This window comes from Trichechus manatus, unplaced genomic scaffold, assembly GCF_000243295.1.
Source record: "Trichechus manatus latirostris isolate Lorelei unplaced genomic scaffold, TriManLat1.0 scaffold00030, whole genome shotgun sequence".
NCBI lineage: Eukaryota > Metazoa > Chordata > Mammalia > Sirenia > Trichechidae > Trichechus > Trichechus manatus.
The window spans coordinates 17,325,626-17,350,884 of NW_004443966.1; the positions used below are offsets into that span (position 1 = coordinate 17,325,626).

General features: G+C 41.6%; 1 protein-coding gene across 2 annotated transcripts in view; it reads left to right on the forward strand.

Annotated features, from left to right (window-relative positions):
• The window catches only part of THSD4 (thrombospondin type 1 domain containing 4), a 677,983-nt gene that overhangs the window by 535,991 nt on the left and 116,733 nt on the right, over positions 1-25,259 (forward strand). For both annotated transcript variants that reach the window (XM_004374710.2, XM_012555081.1), the window contains one exon: positions 20,395-20,599. In XM_004374710.2, the coding sequence (XP_004374767.1) occupies positions 20,395-20,599 (205 nt within the window). The remainder of the gene's footprint in view (positions 1-20,394; positions 20,600-25,259) is intronic.

Consider the following 25,259-nt stretch of genomic DNA (forward strand, 5'->3'; position numbering starts at 1 on the left):
CCTAGGTGTCCCGTGAGTGGTGGACTAAACTAGAGACGTGTTTCTTAACCAGCGGCAATTTCGCTCCCACAGGAGACATTTGGCAAAGTATGGACATGTTTTTGGTTCTCACAACTGAGTTTGTGCTACTAGCATCTAGTGGGCAGAGGCCAGGGATGCTGCTAAACATCCTACAATGCATAGGACAGCCCGCACACCAAAGAACCATCAGCTAAAAATGTCAATAGTGCTGAGTCTGAGAAGCCCTGGCCTAGAGCCATGAGGAAGAGCAGACAGGAAAGTGAGAAGCTGAGCTTCCAAACCCTGGCAGGTCATCTTCAACCAGACCAGTTCTGCTCTTCTCTCTTTTACATATTGGGGTTATACATGAGGTTTTGTTTGAAAAGTATGTTTTTCTGCTTTAAAAAAAAAAGTGAAAGACTACTGTGCTGGAAGATGAGAACTCTTTGCCCTCTGTTTTATAGTTGGGGAATGTTGGGAGAAACCAAGTGGGTAGGTGTGATAGGAGATAGAGGATGAGAGCAATCAGGAATAAATCTGGAAACATCTACCTGAGCAACGGCCCTCAGTTTTGGCTGCATAGAACTCTGTGTACACCACCCTCTCAATAGTCCCATGCCATATTGTAATCATTGGATTGCATCTGCCTTTCAATGTAGACCAGGGTTTAGCAGGGTTCCCCCCCCCCCCCGTAAAGGGCCAGATTATAAATGTTTTAGGCTTTGCAAGCCATATTATCTCTGCTGTGGCTATTCAACCATGCCATTGTAACATGAGAGCAAGTCCTTTGTAATAAGTAAACAAAATGAGCAAGTCTATGTTCCATTTGTTTTGTAAACTTTATTTACAAAAGCAGGCGATGGGCCAGGGGCCTGTAGTTTCCTGACCCCTGGTTTAGCTCATAAGTAGGAACCATCTTTGTTTTATCTTCACATCTCCCCTGACTGACAGTGTGTTGGCACGTAGTAAGGACTGGGGTAGGAAACATTTACAGACCTGAGCGATACTGAGGGTCAACCTAGCAGGCCGAAGTGCTAGAAGATTTTAAAGAGAATAACAAGCGGAAAAAGATCCATCCAGTGTTTCCCAGGGAATTTCCATATATTGTTTAACCGTTTCCTTGTGTTGGACATTTAGGATGTTTCCGGTTTTTAACTGTTAATATTAATACTGGGACAGTGTGCTTCATGCAGAAATTGTTGGCCACATTTCTTATAATTTCCTTAGCGTAAATTTCTAGAAGAAGACTTACTGGGTCAAACAGTATCTATTGCTAAATTGCTTTCCAGGAAGGTGGTATTGATCTACTTTCCTAACAGTAATACAAGGGAGATATTTATCCATATGCAAAGGATTTCTCTCAACAGAACGTTGGGAATAAAAGCTCTGGCATCTGTATATATTTCCACAAATTAGCTCACTGTAGGATCACTACGAGTCAGAATTGACTCCACGGCAACGGGTCTGTTTTTTTTGGTTTTTCGATATAAGTAAATTGGTGTTAGCTACTAATCATTTTAATAATAACATTCTCCCACACTGCTGTGACAGCATAATTATAAAGACACGGAGGTCTACCTGCCAGTGTCATCGTGCCAACCAGCTGAGGTTACCCTATCTCCTGTGTTTATTACTTGCACAGAAACATCTGTTTACCATTACGGACTCAGAACCTCTGCTATCTAAGTGCCTGGCACCAGCCCACCCCACCATGATGGACAGAGGCCTCCTCCCTGTGAAATTCACCACCGCCTATGTCATTCAGCTTGCTCATTTCCCTCAGGAAATTTCATTTAGGTTAATTTTGACACACAACTGGGGATAATTCTTGAGCAATTTATCCTGTGATGGCTTGCAACGTGTAAAATTTTCCTACAATACGTTGCAGAAATCAGTGGACAGATACTGAGGATATCTGGTCGTTGTTCACTGGTCTTCGTAACAGTGAGAAATACCTCTTTCGAACTGCAGTACATGGTGAGCAAAAAGAAAAACTACGGATCGGGGAGCAGATGTTCTTCCTGTCTTTTTTCGATAGGTGCTGTTACTGCTCAATAGCGGTAAGCGTGAAGAAGCCACATAAGGTGTCTTGCCTTTGTGGGGTATTTTGGCCTTTTCTTGGCTCTTCAGACTTTTCTGAATTCATCCAAATGAAGAAGAGAATATTTCTGACCGAGAGGTAATGGAAACTGTTGTTAGAAAGAGGGGAGGATACAGGTGGTTACATGATGACCCTTTACTCGTTGCCATCGAGTGGATTCCGACTCATAGCGACCCTATAGGACAGAGTAGAACTGTCCCATAGGGTTTCCAAGGCTGTAATCTTTATGGAAGCAAACGGCCACGTCTTTCTCCCGTGGAACAGCTGGTGAGTTCGAACTGACAACCTTTTGGTTAGCAGCTGAGCACTTAATCACTGCACCACCAGGGCTCCGTACATGATGATAGGATTTACTTAAAAGCAGACTGATTCTAGATGAAAACAAGTGTTATTGTTGTTAGTTGCTGTCGATTTCGACTCACAGCAACACCATGTGCTACAGAGTAGAACTGCTCCATAGGATTTTCAAGGCTATGATCTTTTCGAAGCAGAATTGCCAGGCCTGTCTTACGAGGCACCTTTGGGTGGGTTCCAGCTGCCAGCCTTTCAGCTGTTAGGTTGTTAGGTGCCATTGAGTCGGTTCCGACTCATAGCGACCCTGTGTACAACAGAGTGAAATACTGCCTGGTCCTGCGCCATCCTCACAATCCTTGTTATGCTTGAGCCCATTTTTGCAGCCACTGTCAATCCATCTTGTTGAGGGTCTTCCACTTTTTCACTGGCCCTCTACTTTACCAAGCATGATGTCCTTCTCCAGGGACTGATTCTTCCTGATAACATGTCCAAAGTATGTAAGACATAGTCTTGACATCCTTGCTTCTAAGGAGCATTCTGGTTGTACTTCTTCCAAGACAGATTTGTTCGTTCTTTTGGCAGTCCATGGTATATTCAATATTCTTCGCCAACACCACAATTCAAAGGCATCAATTCTTCATCAGTCTTCCTTATTCATCATCCAGCTTTCACATGCTTATGGGTCCATTAAAACACCATGGCTTGGGTCAGGCGCACCTTAGTCTTCAAGATGACATCTTTGCTTTTCAACACTTTAAAGAGGTCTTTTGCAGCAGATTTGCCCAATGCAATGCATCATTTGATTTTTTGACTGCTGCTTCCGTGGGTGTTGATTGTGGATCCAAGTAAAATGAAATCCTTGACAACTTCAATCTTTTCTCCATTTATCAAGATATTGCTTAGTGGTCCAGTTGTGAGGATTTTTGTTGTCTTTATGTTGAGGTGTAGTCCATACTTAAGGCTGAGGTCTTTGATCTTCATTAGTTAGTGCTTCAAGTCTTCTTCACTTCCAGCAAGCAAGGTTGCGTCATCTACGTAACGCAGGTTGTTAATAAGTCTTCCTCCAATCCTGATGCCCCATTTTTCACATAGTCCAGCTTCTCAGATTATTTGCTCAGCATACAGATTGAATAGGTATGGTGAAAGGATACAATGTTGACACACACCTTCCCTGACTTTAAACCACGCAGTATCCCCTTGTTCTGTTCGAACGACTGCCTCTTGATCTGTGTACAGGTTCCACATGAGCACAATTAAGTGTGCTGGAATTCCCATTCTTCACAATGACCATAATTTATTATGAACCACACAGTCAAATGCCTTTGCATAGTCAATAAAACACAGATAAACATCTTTCTGGTATTCTGTGCTTTCAGCCAGGATCCGTCTGACATCAGCAATGATATCCCTAGTTCCACGTCCTCTTCTGAATCAGGCTTGAATTTCTGGCAGTTCCCTGTCAATATACTGCTGCAGCCACTTTTGAATGATCTTCAGCAAAATTTTACTTGTGTGTGATATTAATGATATTGTTCAATGATTTCCACATTCTGTTGGATCACCTTTCTTGGGAATAAGCATAAATATGGGTCTCTTCCAGTCAGTTGGCCGGGTAGCTGTCTTCCACATTTCTTGGCATAGATGAGTGAGCACTTCCAGTGCTGCATCCATTTGTTGAAACATCTCAATTGGTATTCTGTCAATTCCTGGGGCCGTGTTTTTTGCCAGTGCCTTCAGTGCAGCTTGGACTTCCTCCTTCAGTACCATTGGTTCCTGATCATATGCTGTCTCCTGAAATGGTCGAACGTTGACCAATTCTTTTTGGTACAGTGACTCTGTGTATTCCTTCCATCTTCTTTGATGCGTCCTGCGTCGTTTAATATTTTCCCTGTAGAATCCTCCAGTATTGCAACTTGAATATTTTTCTTCAGTTCTTTCAGCTTGAGAAATGCCGAGCTGTTCTTCTCTTTTGATTTTCTACCTCCAGGTCTTTGCACATGTCATCATAATACTTTACTTTGTATTCTCAAGTTGTCCTTTGAAATCTTCAGTTCAGCTCTTTTACTTCATCATTTCTTCCTTTTGCTTTAGCTACTTGATGTTCAAGAGCAAGTTTCAGAGCCCCTTCTGACATCTATTTTGGTCTTTTCTTTCTTTCCTGTCTTTTTAATGATCTCTTGCTTTCTTCATGTATGATGTCCTTGATGTCATTCCACAGCTCATCTGGTTTTCGGTCATTAGTGTTCAACGCATCAAATCTATTCTTGAGATGGTGGGACATGGTCAAGGTCGTACTTTGGCTCTCGTGGACTTATGCTAATTTTCTTCAGTTTCAGCTTCAACTTGCACACGAGCATTTGATGGTCTGTTCTGCAGTTGGCCCCTGGCCTTGTTCTGACTGATGAGATTGAGCTTTTCCATTGTCTCTTTCCACAGATGTAGTCGATTTGATTCCTGTGTATCCATCTGGTGAGGTCCACATATATAGTCACCATTTATGTTGGTGAAAAAAGATATTTGCAATGAAGAAGTAGTTGGTCTTGCAAAATTCTGTCACGCGATCTCTGGCATCATTTCTATCACCAAGGCCGTATTTTCCAGCTACCAATCCTTCTTCTTTGTCTCTAATTTTTGCATTCCAATCACCAGTAATTATCAGTGCATCCTGATTGCATGTTTGATCAATTTCAGACTGCAGAAGTTGGTAAAAATATTCAATTTCTTCTTCTTTGGCCTTAGTGGTTGGTGAATAAATTTGAACAATAGTCATATTAACTGATCTTCCTTGTAGGATATTATCCTATCAATGACACTGTTGTATTTCAGAATAGATCCTGAAATGTTCTTTTTGACGATGAATGCAATGCCATTCCTCTTCAATTTGTCATTCCCAGCATAGTAGACCATATGATTGTCTGATTCAAAATGGCCAATACCAGTCCATTTCAGCTCACTAATGCCTAAGATATTGATGTTTATGCTTTCTATTTCATTTTTGACAATTTCCAATTTTCCTAGATTCATACTTCATACATTCCATGTTCCGATTATCAATGGATGTTTGCAGCTGTTTCTTCTCATTTTGAGTCGTGCCACATCAGCAAATGAAGGTCCTCAAAGCTTGACTCCATCCACGTCATTAAGGTCAACTCTACTTTGAGAAGGCAGCCCCTCCCCAGTCGTATTTTGAGTGTTTTCCAACCTGAGGGGCCCATCCTCCAGCGTTATATCAGACAGTGTTTCACTGCTATTCATAAGGTTTTCACTGGCTAATTCTTTTCAGAAGTAGACTGCCTGGTCCGTCTTCCTAGTCTCTCTTGGTCTGGAAGCTCAGCTGAAACCTGTCCCCCATGGGTGACCCTGCTGGTATTTGAATACTGGTGGCATAGCTTCCAGCATCACAGCAACACGCAAGCCCCCACAGCACAACAAACTGACAGACGTGTGGGGGACCTTTCAGCTAGTAGTTGAGAAACCAAATGTGTGAAGACAGTAGCAACAGAAACAAGCATTTTCTGAGAAGTTATCATGTTGCAGCATTCTGCTAAGGATCTTCCATGTTTACCTCACTTGATCCTCACAACAGGCCTATGAGGTAGACACTGTTTCTATCCCCATTCACAGGTAAAGAAACTGAGGCCAAAACAGTTCATTAACATGCCCAAAGATACCAAACTCATATAAGTCGCAGAGCTAGCACAAGAACCCAGGTCTGGTAGACTTCAGTGCTGACTGTAAATGTCATCATTCCCTTGGTGACACTGTGGTGGTGCTTCTGAAAGGGCTTGGGGACACAGGACAGCACTGTTAAGTATCTACATCAGAGATATAATTGACCAGCAGCCTGATATGCAAACTGGAATTCAGGCCAGGTTCATTTCTAGACACTGCCTGAAAGATCCGGATGGTGGTGGGGACGTTTTCAGAGCCAACTCCGGAGAAGACTGACCCATCCAGCATCTCACAGCAAATCAAGGCCCCAGCCAGGACTAGACGCCAGGCTTCCCTATTCCCAGTACAATTTTCTTTCCATGATGCCAAATTACTTTTCCTGCTAAATGACATCAGCTCCACTTATCAATTGCACAGCCATGTTCTGGAGGAGAATATCAGCTACTTTTGAAATAGCATGACTAATACAAAAATCTACACTTGTGATAAAATTTGATAGACTATACACCCCCAAAAAAGAGCGAATAAAAACTGGTTAAATCTGAATAAGGTCCATCTTGAGTTAAAAGAATTCCACTGATGTCAATTTCCTGTTTTTAACAATGTACTATGGTTACGTATTGGAAGAAAGGCCTACTTCCAAAAACATCAGCCATTGAAAACCCTGTGGAGCACAGTTCTACCCTGACACACATGGGGTCACCATGAATCGGAGCCAACATGATGGCATCTGGTTTGTTTGTTTTCGTTTATGATTATGTAAGATATTATCACTGGGGAAAGCTGGGTGAAGGGTACAGAGAAACTCTCTAATATTTTTGCAACTTCTTATGAGCCAAACTATTTCAAATTAAAAAGTTGTAACAAAAAGAAAGATAATAGGAAGATGAGCTAAAATATTTTTCATTTACTATGTGTAAAGTATGGTGTTAAAAACAGCCAGTATGAGAAAGATATATAATGTGGCTGGTCCTTCATAATATTGGAAGAGGAGAATGCCAGAGCCACCAGTTCTCTATGATAACACTGCTCTGAGTTTGTTCTTTTGTACTGAGGTCGCTGCCATTATTTAGTCCTTCAACAAAGGTCGAACCCTCAGCATGACCTCTGATCATTTTGGGAGGCAGTTTTTGCAAAATGCTTAAAAGCGTGAGTTGCGAGTCAGATGCTAATTCAAATCACAACTCTGTCTCTTGCTAGCAGCATTGCCTTGGACAAGTTCTCTAACCTTTCTCCTAGCCTTAATTTCCTACGTTTTCTGGCAATCTCACAGGTAGCTTTTAAGATTAAATGAGAAAAATACATTTAGAGGACCTGGACTATAATAAAGGCTCTGTAAATGTTGGATATGATGATGTTGAGGAGGAAGAGGAAATGAAGGATTCAAACTCCCTTCTCCCTTCCGCAACCAATCAGATACATTTTGCTTCCTAAATATCTCTCAAATTCCCTTCACTCCATCACCACTCCTCTAGTTCAAGCTGGGATTCTGCAACAGCCTCCAGAATTTATGTCCCCCACTGTTAATTATGAATTTTCTAAAAGAGGTTTTATCCTGTCCCAACATGACATAGAGAATGCGGGGACTCCTCATGGTCTAATATCTTATATTTATTTGTGTGTATGTCTAATCACCCCTGTTAGGCAGGACCTGTGTCTGATTCAGTTCAGGATTATCCAAACGGCCAGCCACCCAGTGTAGTCACTCAATCATTGTCCAATTCTGATTTTTCTTTTAATTAAAGGACCTGAGAGGAACCTTTTAACTTCTGTGTATTAAAACAGTGGTTCTCAAAAACTACAGGGCACAACAGAATCACAAGGGGAGCGTGTTAAGAATGCAGAATCCTTGGTGCCACCCCCAGAGAGTCTTAATTTAAAGTGGGGTCCAGGAATCTGCATTTTATTATTCTCCCTAAGGAATCCTACTGCATGTGGTCCAAAGGCTTTGAATTTGGATATGAAGATGGCTTAAGCCATGCTACCTGGAGAGACTCACCCATAAACCAATGATTGTAATTCGCTGGGATTGTCTGGTATATGCTGAGTACTTGCTCCTTCCTTTTAGATCCTATGGTAAGCCCTTGGTGGGGCAAGAGTAATTCTCTTGCTAATAGTTGGAATGCTTTCTTCATGGCATAAGTGATTGGAATGTGAAATTGGAATGCTTTCTTCATGAATTATTTAATCAAAGAAGGAAACTTCTCCAATGAGATAGAAGTAGGTCTCTTCTCTTTCTTGGGATTTAATAGCCACAAACAAGGAGTGGACTGCTTTCTTTCCATCACAAGAGTTTTGTCTGGAACACTCCCTCCTGCCCTTCCCTTAGTTAATCTCTATTTAACCTTTGGATCAGTGTAGTGCCAAATGAAGAGGGGGGTGGGAGCAGTCAGCCACAGGTGCATGCAATAGGGACTATAATATCTGTAGAGAATTTTAAAACAATAATAAATCAAATAAAAGTCAGTCTGTTTTTTGTTTAACATTGTCAATTGCTTGCAGTTCAAAACAATGGCAATGATAAAATAGTCCTCCTTGAAAAGCATTTTGTCAGTCTAAGTTCTCAACTTTCAATAATTTCCACATTCTGTTGGATCACCTTTCTTTGGAATGGGCACAAATATGAATCTCTTCCAGTCAGTTGGCCGGGTAGCTGTCCTCCAATCTCTTGGCATAGACGAGTGAGCGCCTTCAGCACTGTGTCCGTTTGTTAAAACATCTCAATTGGCAGTCCATCAGTTCCTGGAGACTTGTTTTTGCCAGTGCCTTCATCACAGCTTGGACTTCTTCCTCCAACCCCATCAGTTCTTGATCATATGCTACCTTTTGAAATGGTTGTTTGTCGACCAATTCTTTTTGGTACAGTGACTCTCTGTATCTTCTTTGATGCTTCCTGGGTCGTTCAATATTTCACCCATAGAATCCTTCAATATTGCAACCCAAGGCTTGAATTTTTTTCTTTCCTGTCATTTTAATAACCTTTTGCTTTCTTCATGTATGATGTCCTTGATGTCATCACAAAACTCATCTGGTCTTCGGTCATTAGTGTTCAATGCATCAAATCTGTTCTTGAGATGGTCTCTAAATTCAGGTGGAATATACTTAAGGTTGTACTTTGGCTCTTGTGGATTTGTTTTAATTTTCTTCAGCTTCAACTTGAACTTGCATATCAGCAATTGATGGTCTGCTCCGCAGTCAGTTCCTGGCTTTGTTCTGACTGATGATATTGAGCCTTTCCATCATATAATCGATTTAATTCCTGCGTATGCCATCTGATGAGGTCCATGTGTACAGTTGCCATTTATGTTGTTGAAAAAATGTATTTCCAATGAATACATTGTTGGTCTTGCAAAATTCTATCATGCCATCGTTTCTATCACCAAGCCATATTTTCCAACTACTGATCTTTCTTCTTTGTTTCCAACTTTCACATTCCAATCACCAGTAATTATCAATGCAAATGCATCTTAATTGCATGTTTGATCAATTACAGACTGCAGAACTTGGTAAAAATCTTCAAATTCTTAATCTTTGGCATTAGTGGTTTGTTGCTTTAGAAGAGGATGTGGAACAAAGGATATCATTGCTGATGTCAGATGGTGTCTTAGTCATCTAGTGCTGCTACAACAGAAATACAACAAGTGGATGGTTTTAATGAAGAGAAGTTTATTTCCTCATAGTCAAAATAGGCTAAAAGTCCAAATTCAAGGTGGCAGCTCCAGGGGAAGGCTTTCTCTCTCTCAGCCTTCTTATCAGTGTTCCCCTAGACTAGGAGCTTCTCGGCGCAGGGACCCCGGTCCAAAGGACGCGCTCTGCTCCCGGCACTGCTTTCTTGATGGTATGAGGTCCCCCTGTCTCACTGCTCACTTCTGTCTTTTATATCTCAGGAGATTGCCTCAGGACACAATACAGTCTTGTAGATCAGGTCCTGCCTTACTAACACAACTGCCACCCATCCTCCCTCATTAACATCATAGAGGCAGGTTTACAACATACAGGAAAATCACACAGTACTAGGAATCATGGCCTAGCCAAATTGATACACACATTTTTGGGGGGACATAATTCAAACCATGACAGATGGATCTTGGCTGAAAGCAGAGAATACCAAAAAGATGTTTGTTAGATACCGTGGAGGTGCTTCCAACTCATAGAGACCCCGTGTACAACAGAATGAAACAGTGCCCGATCCTGTGCCATCCTCACAATCATTGTTATGCTTGAGCCCATTGTTGGAGCCACTGTATCAATCCGTCTCATTGAGGGTCTTCATCTTTTTCACTGACGCTCTACTTTACCAAGTATGATGACCTTCTCCGGGGACTAGTCCCTCCTGATAATATGTCCAAAGTACGTGAGACAAAGTCTCGCCATCCTTGCTTCCAAGGAGCACTCTGGCTGTACCTCTTCCAAGACAGACTTGTTCATTCTTCTGGAAGTCCACAGTACATTCAATATTCTTCGCCAACACCATAATTCAAAGGCATCAATTCTTCTTCAGTTTTCCTTATTCATTGTCCAGCTTTGGCATGCATATGAGGCAATTGAAAATACCATGGTTTGGGTCAGGTGCATCTTAGTCCTCAAGGTAGCATCTTTGCTTTTTAACATTTTAAAGAGGTCTTTGTAGCAGATTTGGCTAATGCAATATGTCATTTGATTTCTTGACTATTGCTTCCGTGGCCGTTGGTTGTGGATCCAAGTAAAATGAAATCCTGGACAACTTCCATCTTTTCTCGGTTTATCATAGTATTGCTTATTGGTCCAATTGTGAGGAATTTTGTTTTCTTTATGTTGAGGTGCAGTCCATACTTTGATCTTCGTCAGTAAGTGCTTCAGGTCCTCTTCGCTTTCAGGAAGCAAGGTTGTGTCATCTAGATATCGCAGAAAGATGTTTTGCTATATTCCATTGACTATGCAAAGGCATTTGACTCTGTAGATTGTAACAAATTATGGATAACATTGTGAAGAATGGGAATTCCAGAACACTTGGTTGTGCTCACGCAGAACCTGTACATAGACCAAAAGGCAATCCTTCAAACAGAACCAGGGGATACTGCATGGTTTAAAATCAGGAGAGGTGTGCATCAGGGTTGTATCCTTTCACCATACTTATTCAATCTGTATGCTGAGCAAATAATCCGAGAAGCTGGACTATATGATGAAGAATGGGGCATCAGGATTGGAGGAAGACTCATTAACAACCTGAGATATGCAGATGACATAACTTTGCTTGCTGAAGTGAAGAAGACTTGAAGCACTTACTGATGAAGATCAAAAGACTACAGCCTTAAGTATGGACTACACCTCAACATAAAGACAACAGAAATCCTCACAACTGGACCAATAAGCAACATCATGACAAACAAAGAAAAGATTGACATTGTCAAGGATTTCATTTTATTTGGATCCACAATCAACACCCACTGAAGCAGGAGTCAAGAAATAAAATGACATATTGCATTGAGCAAATCTGCTGCAAAAGACCTCTTTAAAGTGTTAAAAAGCAAAGATGTCACCTTGAGGATTAAGGTGTACCTGGCCCAAGCCATGGTATTTTCAGTCACTTCATATGCATGCAAAAGCTGGACAGTGAATAAGGAAGACCGAAGAAGAATTGATGCCTTTGAATTATGGTGTTGGCAAAGAATATTGAATATACCGTGGACTGCGAGAAGAATGAAGAAGTCTGCCTTGGAAGAAGTACAGCCAGAAGTAAGTGAGGAGAGCGAGACTTCATCTCATGTACTTTGGACATGTTATCAGGACATCATACTTGGTAGAGGGTCAGCAAAAAAGAGGAAAACCCTCAAAAAGATGGATTGACACAGTAGCTGCAACAATGAGCTCAAATATAGCAATGATTGTGAGGATGGCACAGGACTGGGCAGTGTTTTGTTCTGTTGTACGTAGGGTCACTATGAGTTAGAACCAACTGCAGAGCACCTAACAACAAGTTTTCAATGCTGCAGTTACTGATGAGTTTTCATAATATATATGTAAGCTTCAAATTTACCAAACCAGTTGCTGTGTTCCAGAGTAGAACTGGACTCCATAGGGTTTTTAATGACTGATGACTTTCAGAAGTAGATCACTGGGCCTTTCTTCTGAGGGACTCTGGGTGGATTCGGACCACCAACCTTTTGGTTAGTAGCTGAGTGCTTAACCATTTCCACCACGTAGGGACTCCAAGCTTCGAATTAGCACATTACTTATTACTTTATCCTTTAATAAACATCATACTGTACATGGAAATTAATTTGAAGAATTCCCAGTTATATAGTAAATCTCAATACATACGCTCTAAGCCTCACATGTTTGTTTTGTGAGTAAGATCATAATACTTTGGAATCATTAGAACTTGCTTCAATACAGTTCAAATCTTGAACTCATATGGTATTACATACTACATGCTACATACTACATAACAGTGGAGCCATGGTGGCGTACTGGTTAACAGCTCATCTGCTAACCCAAAGGTCTGCAGTCTGAATCCACCAGTAGCTCCCTGGATACCCTGGAAGGCAGTTCTGTCCTATAGGATTGCTATGAGTCGGAATCTACTCAAAGTAAATTTGAAATAAACAGTGATGGCACAATATTTACAAAGATTAAGAAATACAATTTCAGTTACCTTAATTCTACCATTCTGTATGATTATTTGGAGTTTTTATTTGTGTTTAAAATTTTTCAATAGTGTAGACATTTGAAAGCCACTAGAATCAAAACTGAAGAAACAAAGACATGGACAGTATTGCAGGTTCTGGAGTTCACTCGGATCCACAATCAACGCCCACTGAAGCAGGAGTCAAGAAATCAAACGACGTATTGCATTGAGCCCATCTGCTGCAAAAGACTTCACAGTGAAGTTCACTGTGAGATGGGATTTTTATGAATTTCTGCTAAACTCACCTTTATTTAAGACTTTCCCTATTTGTGCATGTGTTGCTTCATGTGAAAGAAACTTCTAATTTAAAATTAATAAAATCAGTAAAAAGTGTTCTGCAGTTGATGATGAATGAAGATAGATTAACAAATTTGGCTATACTATCTATTAAACATTTTGATGATACATTGACAAATGTACAGAAGTTAAGGCTCAAAAACAAGCTGTAATACTATTATTCTTTACCACCGCAGATCAATATATAGGTAGAAGTATTTTCCCTTCCAAATGACTTTTTTTTTTAATTCAAAATTACATTAATGTAATTAAAAATATTGATCCATCATTGTTTTCCTTTTTTGGACTATAATATATATTTTCTTTTTGTTTTTGTTTTAGTATATTGAATAAGAGAAAATTTCTGGCCATTATTTGCTTCATGTCAGGATTATTAATTAACATAATTTTGTCTTATAGAGGGGTGTTAGAAAAAGAGCAGCTACAGGTATCCATTATACTAGGTATGCCCCTGCTTCACATCTCTCCCTCAGTTATCACTTCCTCTGACAAGCTTTTCTGATGCCTGACTAGTTCAAGTTCATTATTTTTGTCTGTCATAGCACCCTCCACCTGTCTTTCCTAGTACTGAAATGTAGTTATTTATTTTTGTATTATTTGTGTTTTCTATTTATTATTTCTTTTTTAAGTGTATTATTCCTTTTTTATTTATTCAATTTCAACTTATTATTTGTTTATTGTTTATTTCTTTATTTATTCATTTATTAACACCTGGCTCCCCCACTAGACTAGAAGTGGCACAAAGCCAGGAACCATGTCTGTTCTGCTCACCATGGTATCTTCAGTGCCTGACACTTAATTGGGCCCAATTAAGATTTATTGAACAAATGACTTCCCTTCTTTGATACAGTAAAGCCATTCCTCAGCTTTAAACCATCCTGTCCCTTCTTATTGCTTTTAGATTAAACTCTATACCACGGCCTATGGGGCCCCCTGCATCCTACTACTGTTCACTAGGTACCCGTGACCTCCTTTCACTCCTGCCTCAGGGCCTTTGCACTTGTTGTTCCCTCTGCCTGGAACGCTGTGCTCCAGTCCTAGCCCAAAGGCACCTCTTCAGCTATATCCTCCCTGGATGCCCAATCCAAATTGGCCATTTCCCCCGATTGTATCATCTTATCCTTACAACAGCCCTGTGCAGGAGAAGGGACAGTTGTCAGATATGCAGTGTGCCTGCAGCCTCAAAGGTCTTGAATGCATGTCATCTGCAGTTCTCATTCTGGGACTGTCCTTCCTTTGTGAAGTGCACATGGAGCACTGGCAAGTCAGTTGCAACCCAGTCTTTTGGAGACCCTGGGTAGCCACTAGAGAGCTGCTCCGCTCAGCTCCTTGTCCCCCCTAAGGAAGGTTCACACACCCCTTGTTCTGACTTCTCTCTTGAGGAGCGAGCCATGGGTGCTCAGAGTCCAGGGGTTGTCTCTGAGGAGGCAGGATGCCACCTTTAGTTCTTGGCACTGCTCATGTGACCACACGCTCCACTGAAGCCAACCTCCAGGATATTTGGACGTCTACTGGGAAAAACTGCTCCAGTCCTCCCTCTCCATGTCTAGATTCATTCAGAGTGACCATGCTGTGCAGGAAATCTGGTGGGGAATCCCTCACACTGTGCAGAGAGTTTAATATAATGTCTGATTCACAAGATAAAGTGACGTTTCATCTGGCCGTGGTTGTCTGGAGCGACGCAAGGTTGTGTAATGCCCTTGTGATGATTCCATTCTAACTGGGCTGGTGTCTGAGGATTGATGTGATGTCTGTCCTCATCTTTCGCATCTCTCATTCATTTTTTACACCCCCACCCCCACCCCACACACACACTCTGTTTATAAGAGAAAGACTCATTAGCCTGCTTGTTCTTCCCACTCTGGGGCCCACTCCACACTGCAGCCAAAGTTGTCATCTGAAAAACACATCTGAGCATGGCCCTCCCCTTCTTCAGGCCTTCAGTGGTTGGTGATGCCGTAGGATAAAATTCAAATTCTTCAGCTTGGCAAACAAGACTCTTGACAAATTCAGCTGAGCTCTCCAGCCTCATTACATCCCTTCCCAGCAATCCTAGGCTTCAGTGTGTCATTCTATGAACATGCTATGTTCTTCCCTACCTCCATGCCTTTCTATACATTTATATTAGTTTCCCAAGTCCCTGGGTGGTACAAATGGTTAAGCAATTGGCTACTAACCAAAAGGTTGGCGGTTCGAATCACCCAGAAGCTCCTCAGAAAAAAGGACTGGTGATCTACTTCCAAAAAATCAGCTATTGAAAACTCTACACACCACAGTTCCACTTTGACCCACACAGAATCGACTTGATGACAACTGGTTTGGTTTTTGTTTGGTATTAATTGCCTAAGGTTGCTGTAACAAAGTACCACAAAGTGGGCTGCTTAAAGCAACAGAGATTTATTCCCTCACAATTCTGAAGGCTAGGAGTCCACAATCAAGGTGTCAAAGTTGGTGGTCCCCCCCACTTCTAGAGCAAGGGAGAATGAAGAAAACCAAAGACACAAGGGAAAGATTAATCCAAAGGGCTAATGGACCACAAGTACCACAACCTCCACCAGACTGAGTCCAGCCCAACTAGATGGTGCCGGGCTACCACCACTGACTGCTGTGACAGAGATCACAATTGAGGGTCCTGGACAGAGCCGGAGAAAAATGTAGAACAAAATTCTAACTCAAAAAAAAAAAAAAAAAAAAAAAGACCAGACTTACTGGTCTGACAGAGACTGGAGAAACCCCAAGAGTATGGCCCCCAGACACCCTGATAGCTCAGTAATGAAGTCCCTCCTGAGGTTCACCCTTCAGCCAAAGATTAGACAGGCCCATTAAACAGAACAAGACCAGCCCAGGGGCAAGGATGAGAAGGCAGGAGGGACAGGAAAGCTGATAATGGGGAACCCAAGATCAAGAAGGGGAGAGTGTTGACATGTTGTGGGGTTGGCAACCAATGTCACAAAACAATACGCATATTAATTGTTTAATGAGAAACTAGTTTGCTCTGTAAACCTTCATCTAAAGTACAATCAAAAGTTTTTTTAAAAAAGATGATTACAGCCTATGGGGCAATTCTGCTCTGTCACATGAGGTCACTATGAGTCAAAATTGACTCAATAACACCTAACAATGAGAAAAAGAAAAAGTTGGTGATTCCTTCTAGAGCATTCTGAGAGAGTCTGTTCCATGCCTTCTTCCTAGCTTCTGGTGGTTTTTTGCAATCCTTGGCATTCCTTGGCTTGTTAATAATGCATCACTCCAATCTCTACCTCTTTCATCACAGGGCATTCTTCCCTGTGTGTCTCTCTGTCTCTGTGTCTCTTCTCCTTTTCTTATAAGGACACCAGTCATATTGGATCAGGACCCATCCTACTCCAGTATGACCTCATGTCAGCTAATTAATTACATCTACAAAGATCCTATTTCCAAACAAGCTTACATCCACAAGTACTGAATATTAAGACTTGAACATATTTTTTTGGAGGACACAAATCAACATATAACAACATTGTTCCCTTTACCTGGGGTGTCCCCATGAGAATTAGCTTAGTCTGGGACAAATTGAGTTCAGGGGTAGCAGGAATGGACCATAGATAGGGAAAGGGGAGGAGGGTGAGATGTAGCTAGACAGGGCAGGGGTTGAGTGCTGACCAGCTTCCTCTCCACTTTCCCCGTCAGCAGCAATCAGGGGCATCTTCTCAATTTGGTTTGAATCTTGCCTTGGCAAGAACAGCATGGATTCTACTTTCCAAAACCTCTGTTGGTTGTGGCATTTTTTTGTTTCCAAAGAAGGGAGAACACAGGAGTAGGGAGGAGGGGTAAAAACCATGCACGGAAAACATTTTCTTTATTTTTCTGCTAAAATGTGTATGGGGCAGGGCAAGAAATATTTGAGGGAGGAACACTACCTAGTAAACATGGCATTTTGAAAGGCTAATTGAATGCGGATGAACATATTGAGATGATCTGTTATTGTCAGGAATAATGTTTTACAGAGAAGCTATTTGTGAAGGGAGACCAGTTTTTACTGATAGACTAATGTGCACCAAGGAATATGGAAACAATCATGTAGACATAGAGTGCCTGCAGAAAGGCGTCAATCAAACATGAGGTTGGAGGGGAAAGAAGATTTGATTCTTCCTGTAGGATTTGACCTGTAGGATCCATGTGAACAGACACAAGGTTGTTTGACAAAATCAAAAGTGGACTTTGAATGGCTGGCTGACCACTTTGCCCCGAGAAGTGATCTGTCAATTGCTCTTAAAATTCAAGAACTCATACAAACCTGTGATTCAGCAAGCATGTGTCTCAAGTTTTAGAAGGCCATCCTGATGTCAAGAATGATTCCAACATCCCCATTACCCATGAAATAACCCCATAATCCCAGTGTTTTTTTGTCTAAACTACACTCCACTCGCTTCGTTTGTCCCCGGAAATGTGACAAAACTCTTTGCTCAGATAATGAGTCTCAATTTTGGATTCAGGAAACATGATCATGAGCCCTATGGATTCAGCTCCAGAAGTGGAAAAGGATTCCATGAAGATCATTCCATTCCATTTTTTAATGCAAAATAGAATACCCCAACAGAAACAGGACTGAAAGAAGGGAAAGATAAAGCAAAAAGATCTTGAAATGAGTCATGGGAAGATTCTTTTTTGGTGCATGGGGGAGAAAAGTTAAAAAGGTCAGAGTTCCTTTTAACACTGCTGCAACTCACTATGTAAAGAGCATCCATTATCTTGAAGCTTATCATCCAGTTGGTTGACTTTCTGTCTCTTACTTCCCTTCACTCTTCTGCCTGAGGGAAAGTGCTTTGGGGGTAGCTACATAAAAGTCCCGCCAGCCAATTCTTCAGTACTTCACAGTCAACCAGTGGGGATTAGAGCCCAAAGAACTTTATTTAATTTCCTAAGAAGCTGAGCCTGGAAATAACTACTTCTTAGGGGTTGTTGTTGTTGTTAGGTGCCGTCAAGTCAGTTCCAACACATAGGGACCCTGTGTACAGCAGAAGGAAACACTGCCTGGTCCTGCGCCATCCTCACAATCGATGCTGTGTTTGGGCCCATTGTTGTACCCACTGTGTCAGTCCATCTCATTGAGGGTTTTCCTCTTTTTCACCGACTCTCCACGTTACCAGGCATGATGTCCTACTCCAGGGACTGGTCCCTCCTGATGACACATCCAAAGTACATGAGATGAAGTCTCGCCATACTCACTTCTAATGAGCATTCTGGCTGTACGTCTTCCAAGACCTTTGTTCATTCTTCCTGGCAGTCCATGGTATATTCAGTATTCTTCACCAACACCATAACCTAAAGGCATCAATTCTTCTTCGGTCTTCCTTATTTTTTGTCCAGCTTTCATATGGATATGAGGTGATTGAAAATACCATGGCTTGGGCCAGGTGCACCTTAGTCCTCAAAGTGATATCTTTGCTTTTTAACTTTTAAAGAGGTCTTTTGCAGCAGATTTGTCCAGTGCAATATGTCGATTGGTTGACTGCTGCTTCCATGGGCGTTGATTGTGGATCCAAGTAAAATGAAATCCTTGACGACTTCAATCTTTTCTCCATTTATCCTGATGTTGCTTATTGGTACAGTTGTAAGGATTTTTGTTTTCTTTATGTTAAGATGTAATCCATACTGAAGGCTCTGGCTTTTGATCTTCATCAGTAAGTACTTCAAGTCCTCTTCACTTTCCGCAATCAAGGTTATGTCATCTGCATATGGCAGGTTTTTAATAAATCTTCCTCCAATCCTGACACTGCGTTCTTCTTCATATAGTCCAGCTTCTTGGATTATTTGCTCAGCATACAGATTGAATAAGTATGGTGAAAGGATACAGTCCTGATGCACACCTTTCCTGATTTTAAACCATGTAGTATCCCCTTGTTCTGTTCAAATGACTGCCTCTGGTCTATGCACAGGTTCCTCATGAGCACAATGAACTGTTCTGGAATTCCCATTCTTCACAGTATTATCCATAATTTGTTATGATCCACACAGTTGAATGCTTTTGCATAATCAGTAAAGCAGCTAAACATCTTTCTGATATTCTCTGCTTTCAGCCAAATCCATCTGACATCAGCAGTGATTTCCCTCGTTCCATCTCCTCTTCTGAATCCAGCTTGACTTTCTGGCAGTTCCCTGTCAATGTACTGCTGCAACCGCTTTTCAATGATCTTCAACAAAATTTACTTGTCTGTGATATTAATGATACTGTTCGATAATTTCCACATTCTGTTGGATCACCTTCCTTTGGAATGGGTACAAATATGGATCTCTCCAGTTGGTTGGCCAGGTTTACTGTCTTCCATATTTCTTGGCATAGACAAGTGAGTGCTTCCAGTGTTGCATCTATTTTTTGAAACATCTCTATTGGTATTCTGTCAATTCCTGGAGTCTTGTTTTTTACCAATACCTTCAGTGCAGCTTGCACCTCTTCCTTCAGTACCATCAGTTCTTGATCATATGCTACCTCCTGAAATAGTTGAATATCCACCAATTCTTTTTGGTATAGTGACTCTGTGTATTCCTTCCATCTTCCATCCCAGATGAGCCTACTCCTTTTGTGGGTGGCTTTTTTAGGGGTACTTTGTTAAATGTTTGTATTGTCTGTAATTTAAAATAGATGACTTGGAGATAAAACCCAATTTTAGATGCAATGCTTATCATGGCTCCAAAGAGATGGTCTATATAAACACTCAAGCATCTTCCAGCCACTTCCTCCAAGATCCCAACAGGGGTATGAATCTGGGGGACAACTTCACTGTCTACCCTATGTAAATAAAGTTTTCAGCCCCCACACCTTCCCTATTCTTTTTCCCTGCATTGTTTTTCTGCTGATCATTTACTACCACCGAACACACTCTATTTATTTACTTGTCTTATTTACTGTTGGTGGAGTCCCTGGGTGGTTCAAAAGATTAAGCACTTGACTGCTAACCAAAAGGTTAGAGGCTCAGGTTCACCCAGAGTTGCCTTGGAAGAAAGGTCAGGTGATCCACTTCCAAAATGTCTGCCATTGAAAACCCTATGGAGTTCGACTCTGACACACACGTGGTCACCATGAGTCAGAGTTGACTCGGTAGCAACTGGTTTGGTTTCCTTTTGGAGGCCCCTACCCTACCTCTGTGATGTACATTTCACAAGTACCTAGAAAAGTGCCTTTTCCAGAATAGGTGCTCCATCAATATCTTCTGAGAAAAGGGAAGAATGGACTTCTTCATCTATAAGAGCTGAATGGGGGCAGGAGCAAAGTCAGTGGTTCGAGTCCTGCCAAGAGGTCTTCAGTCATCTCCTCTCCCCTCCTTCCTCCCTGGATGACTCTGATATTTGCTACAAGAGTCTTTTGTGTTCTGCCTCTTTGCAGAGTATTGGCTGTGATGACTACCTCGGCTCTGACAAAGTCGTGGACAAGTGCGGGGTGTGTGGAGGCGATAACACTGGCTGTCAGGTTGTGTCTGGCGTGTTTAAGCATGCCCTCACCAGCCTGGGCTACCACCGAGTGGTTGAGATTCCCCAGGGAGCCACAAAAATCAACATCACCGAGATGTACAAGAGCAACAACTATTTGGGTAAGTTTGGTCTCTTTCCAGAGGAAACCGTCTGTCACTGCCATTTGCTTTAATCTTTCCAGGATTGTGAGATGGACACAACAGTGTCCAGAGGTCCCCGGACATGTAGAAGGTGCCACTGGGGCATGCCAGAAGTACCACCTGGCCTCCCCCTTTGAAATTAGTGGAGAAATTTCACTATCGGAGAAAGCAAAAAATTCCTTCTTGCAAGTAAATATTTATCATCTGCACATTTAACCCAGTCTTTGCTTCTTAAAGATAAGCACGGTTATTAAATAGACAGCAGGCTAAATTGTTTCTCTGAAATGGGAGAGGCTATTTGCAAAGCCAGGAGATCTGCCAGTCGTTGTTCTGTTGGAGTTCGAGGTGGCCAGGAGCAGAGATGATCCTATCTGGCCCTTCATCCCGTAGGAGTCTAAAGCAAAAGTCATTTTTCTCTTTTCTGCTTTAGCTGTCTGAGGCAGTGGGCCTCTAGGTAAGTAGCATGTGCATCTTCTGAACAGCTTCAGAGTCTGCAGAACCCCTCTGCGATCATTATGAGCAATATCATAAATACTGAAAGCCCATTTTTAACCCATTTTCCTGAAAAAGAAGATCTCTGTGATACTTTGCTCTGGATTCCCAGGCTGTTTGCATTCCCTGCAAAGCAAAGCAGTCACACAAATTAGTTTTTACCAATTTCTAATGCATATGTTGTTGTTGTTAGATGCCATTGAGTCAATTTCAACTCCTAGCAACCCCATGTGACAGAGTCGAACTGCCCCATAGGGCTTTCTAGGCTGTAATCTTTACGGGACCAGATCACCAGGTCTTTCACCTGCATAGCAGCTGGGTGGGTTCCAACTGTCAACCTTTTGGTTAGCCGCCGAGCGCTTAACTGTCGCACCCCGAGGGCTCCTTTCTAATGCACATGACCTTGGACAAATCAGTTAACACAATGATATATATAAGGAAGCAGTTTGTTAAAGGCATTTTAATGAACAGCAGCGTTTTTGTTTTTTTTTTAATTATTTAACAAGAACTTATATAGCACAAACTGTGTGTCAGGCACTGTTCTTTGTACTTTACATATATTAAATCATTGAACCCTCTCAATCAACAGCCCTAAGAGCTAGGAGCTGTTCCCATCCCTGTGTTACAGATGAGGAACCAGGCACAAAAGAGATTATGTAACTTGCCAAGGTCACGTAGCAAAGTAAGAGGTAGAGCTGGGATTTGAACCCAGGCAGTCTGGCTCCATGCTTGGTAGTTGTATTTGTTTCCTAGGGCTGCTAATATAAAATACCACAAACTGGGTAGCTTGTAAGAACAGATGTTTATTGTCTTACAGTTCTGGAGGCTTGAAGTCCAAGTCATCATGTCAGCTGGGCCATGCTCCCTCCAAAGTCTCCAGGGGAAGATCCATTCTTGTCTTGCCCAGCTTCTGGTGGCCTAAGGCATTCCTTGGCTTGTAGATGCATCTTCCCATGGCCGTCCTTCCTCCGTCCGTCTGGCTGTGTCTCTGCCCTTCTTTTATAAGGATACCGCTTGGAATGAATCAGGGCCCACCCTACTCCAGTATGACCTTATGTTCACTTAACTGATAACATCTTCAAAGACCCTGTTTCCAAACAAGGTCATATTCACAAGTACCAGGGGTTAGGACTTCAGCATATCTTTTTGGGGGACACAATTCAATCCCTAACAGTAGTTTATTAAGACATAATACATGGTCTATGGAGGATTCCTTATCAGAAGGGGGGAAACGCATAAGAGAATTTCAAATTTTCGTGGACTCCAGACTTTCTGTAGCCGTGAAGGCTGGATGAACTCCTGAAACCATTGTCCTGAGATAATCTTTAAACCTTTAACCAAAAATATCCTCTGAAGTCTTCTTATACTCAGCTTAGCTTAACTAGTAAAAAATGTCTGCCTTGAGCCTTACGCTGTTAAGAACTATTTCAATGGGATCAAATTGACACCAGCAACTCAAAAGATTAGATGGGAACCTTAGGGCACAGTGAGTTTATGTTAATGGAAAAGGAACAACTTAGAAAAGGCAGATGAGAATGGTTGCACAACTCAAAGAATGTAATCATTGTCACTGAATTGTACATGTAGAAACTGTTGAATTGGTGTATGTTTTGCTGTGTGTATTCTCAACAACAACAACAAAATAAATAACGTTAAAAAGAGAGAGAAAGAGATTACCTGGACAGTTCTCAGAACCCAGGTTCCTCTGGTACACTGTTGACCATGCAGCAGTCAATGGCCACAGCAGTTGAAGGATCATTCCTTTTGAAACGTTCAAGTATCAGGATTACCCCAGAAGATAACTACAGACCCAGGAACTCCAGATGCTGCAGTTCTTCCTTTTCTGTCCAGCCAAATGTAGCCAAAACTAACTTCATTTGGTTTTATCGGCCAGAAGAGGAAGGGATGGCAGATGGGACCTGAGACAAACCCAATTAAAGTAGAAAGCTGTTACATTTGCTCTGGCAAACCCAGCAGCCACCAAAGTGGCAATAAGCCTAGTTTCCCAATGAGTGGTTTGTGTGTTGTTTTTAATGGCAAAAATAGTCTTTGTGCACTTCCTCCTTTCATTGTACTGTTATGAGATCACATCTCCATAAACATCCTGCCTCTGAGAGTGGAAAATGTTCTTCAGGGGATTATTTGAACGCACCAGCAAACAATGCCACTTTTTATTAGCTTTGTGTTTTTAGTACATTTTCCCTGGCAAGAATAGGTAGTCCTATCCACTAAGCAGTTTTGAGCTGGGCCCTGTGAAAATGAAATAGGTATTTTGGGTGAATATCCCCTGATGTGAGAATGGAAACCGCTCTCAGAGCCTTGGTGTGTTCATCAGGAGTATGGGAATACAAATTGTGACTTTATAAATGGTCTTGAGAGTCAGATGGGATAAAGGATGTTCAGGACCCAGAAGGGCCCATGGAATTTACTAGGCATTTGATAAATGTTATTCCCTTTCTGTTGTCTCAGAGAGCTTGTAGAACGTCAAAACTTTAGGGAATAGAAATTCTCTCTCTGTATAAAAAAGATGGAGGGGAAGGCTGAGGAAGAATGAAAGTACCAAGAGTCAATGGGACAGTGATCAGAGAGTCAGGTTCAACTTCCTATGCCCAGTGATGAGTAGGGTGCATGAGAAATCCATAAAGTCCATTGCAATATTACATGATGCCATGTGGGCAAAGGAGGATGAGCAGAAATAGAAAAGCAAGCTATAGTGAGAGGAGCTTCCGGTACAAAGTAAATCATCTCCCTCTCTCTCCCTCCCTGTCCCTCCCTGTCCCTCCCTGTCTGTCCCTCTCCCTCACTCTCTTTCCCTCTCCCTCCCCCTCCTTCTCCTTCCTTCTTCCCCTCCCTCCCCTTCCTTTTCCTCCTCTCCCTCTTCCTCCCTCTCCCTCCCTCTCCTGCTTCTTCTCCTTCCTTCTCCTCCCCTCTCTCCCTCCATCTCCCTCCCTCCCCCTTCTTCTCTCTCCTTCCCCCTCCTCCTCCTCCTCTTTTGTCACCTTCCCTGCCTTCTTTTTCTTTGTTGAAATATAATTCATCTACCATAAAATGCACCCTTTTCAAGTGTACACTTCAGTGGTTTGGATGGTCTTTATCTCATCACAGGTTTTCTCTTTCCCTAACTCCCTTATCCTGCCCAGTCCCTTGCTCTGTGATGTATGTATAAAAATTAATTTTCATGAGACAGCTTGAGGTTATGTATAAGCCATTAGAGCACAGATGTATCTAGCTCTCCAATGACTACATGTTATATTATTATACATTTTCTAACATTGGAGCATTTTTTAAAGAGATATGTGGCTTCTCCATAATTTTCCAAGTAATGATGAAGCTTTGTGTGTTCTTACCTTGTGATTTCTGACCATGTAAACCGTATTATCTGTACATTTTAATTTAGTGTAGAAAGTTGATTCCACCATTTGCATAAGTTTGTTCTGCCAAATAGGCAATATAGAGGAAATAAATCAAATTTGTATAATTTCACAGTTTTAACAAGTTTTTCCAGTTACCCTATTGTTTTCCAAAATTACTTTTACTTACTTGTAACATAAACTATAGTTTTCTTGTGAAATACTTTTAAATAACTACTCCCAAACTTGATGGAGATAGAAAGTAGATTCTATCAAAATAGACAGACTTGTATTATTAGTACTGAAGCAGAGAGTTTAATCACCTCATTTTAAAAGACTTTTTAAGGGCTTCAGTATTCAAATGACTTACCCTAGGCTACCAAAACCCACTGCCATCCAGTCAGTACCAACTCATAGCGACCCTATAGGATAGAGTAGAACTGCCCCATAGAGTTTCCTAGGAGCTGCTGGTGGATTCAAACTGCCGACCTTTTGGTTAGCAGCCTGAGCTCTCAACCACTGCACCACCAGGGCTCCTACCCTAGGCTACACAGTTAATAATAGTAGTCATATACCATCTATCTATCTACACATGTATACCTATATGTATGTATGTGTTTGTTATATATGTGTATGTATATATACGTATATATGCATATATTTATATACACACACACACAACATGAATCATGAGTCCTTGGGTGGCGCAGATGGTTAAACACTTGACTACTAGCTGAAATGTTGGTGCTTCAAACCTATCCGGAGGCGCCTGGGAAGACAGTCTTGGTGATCTGCTT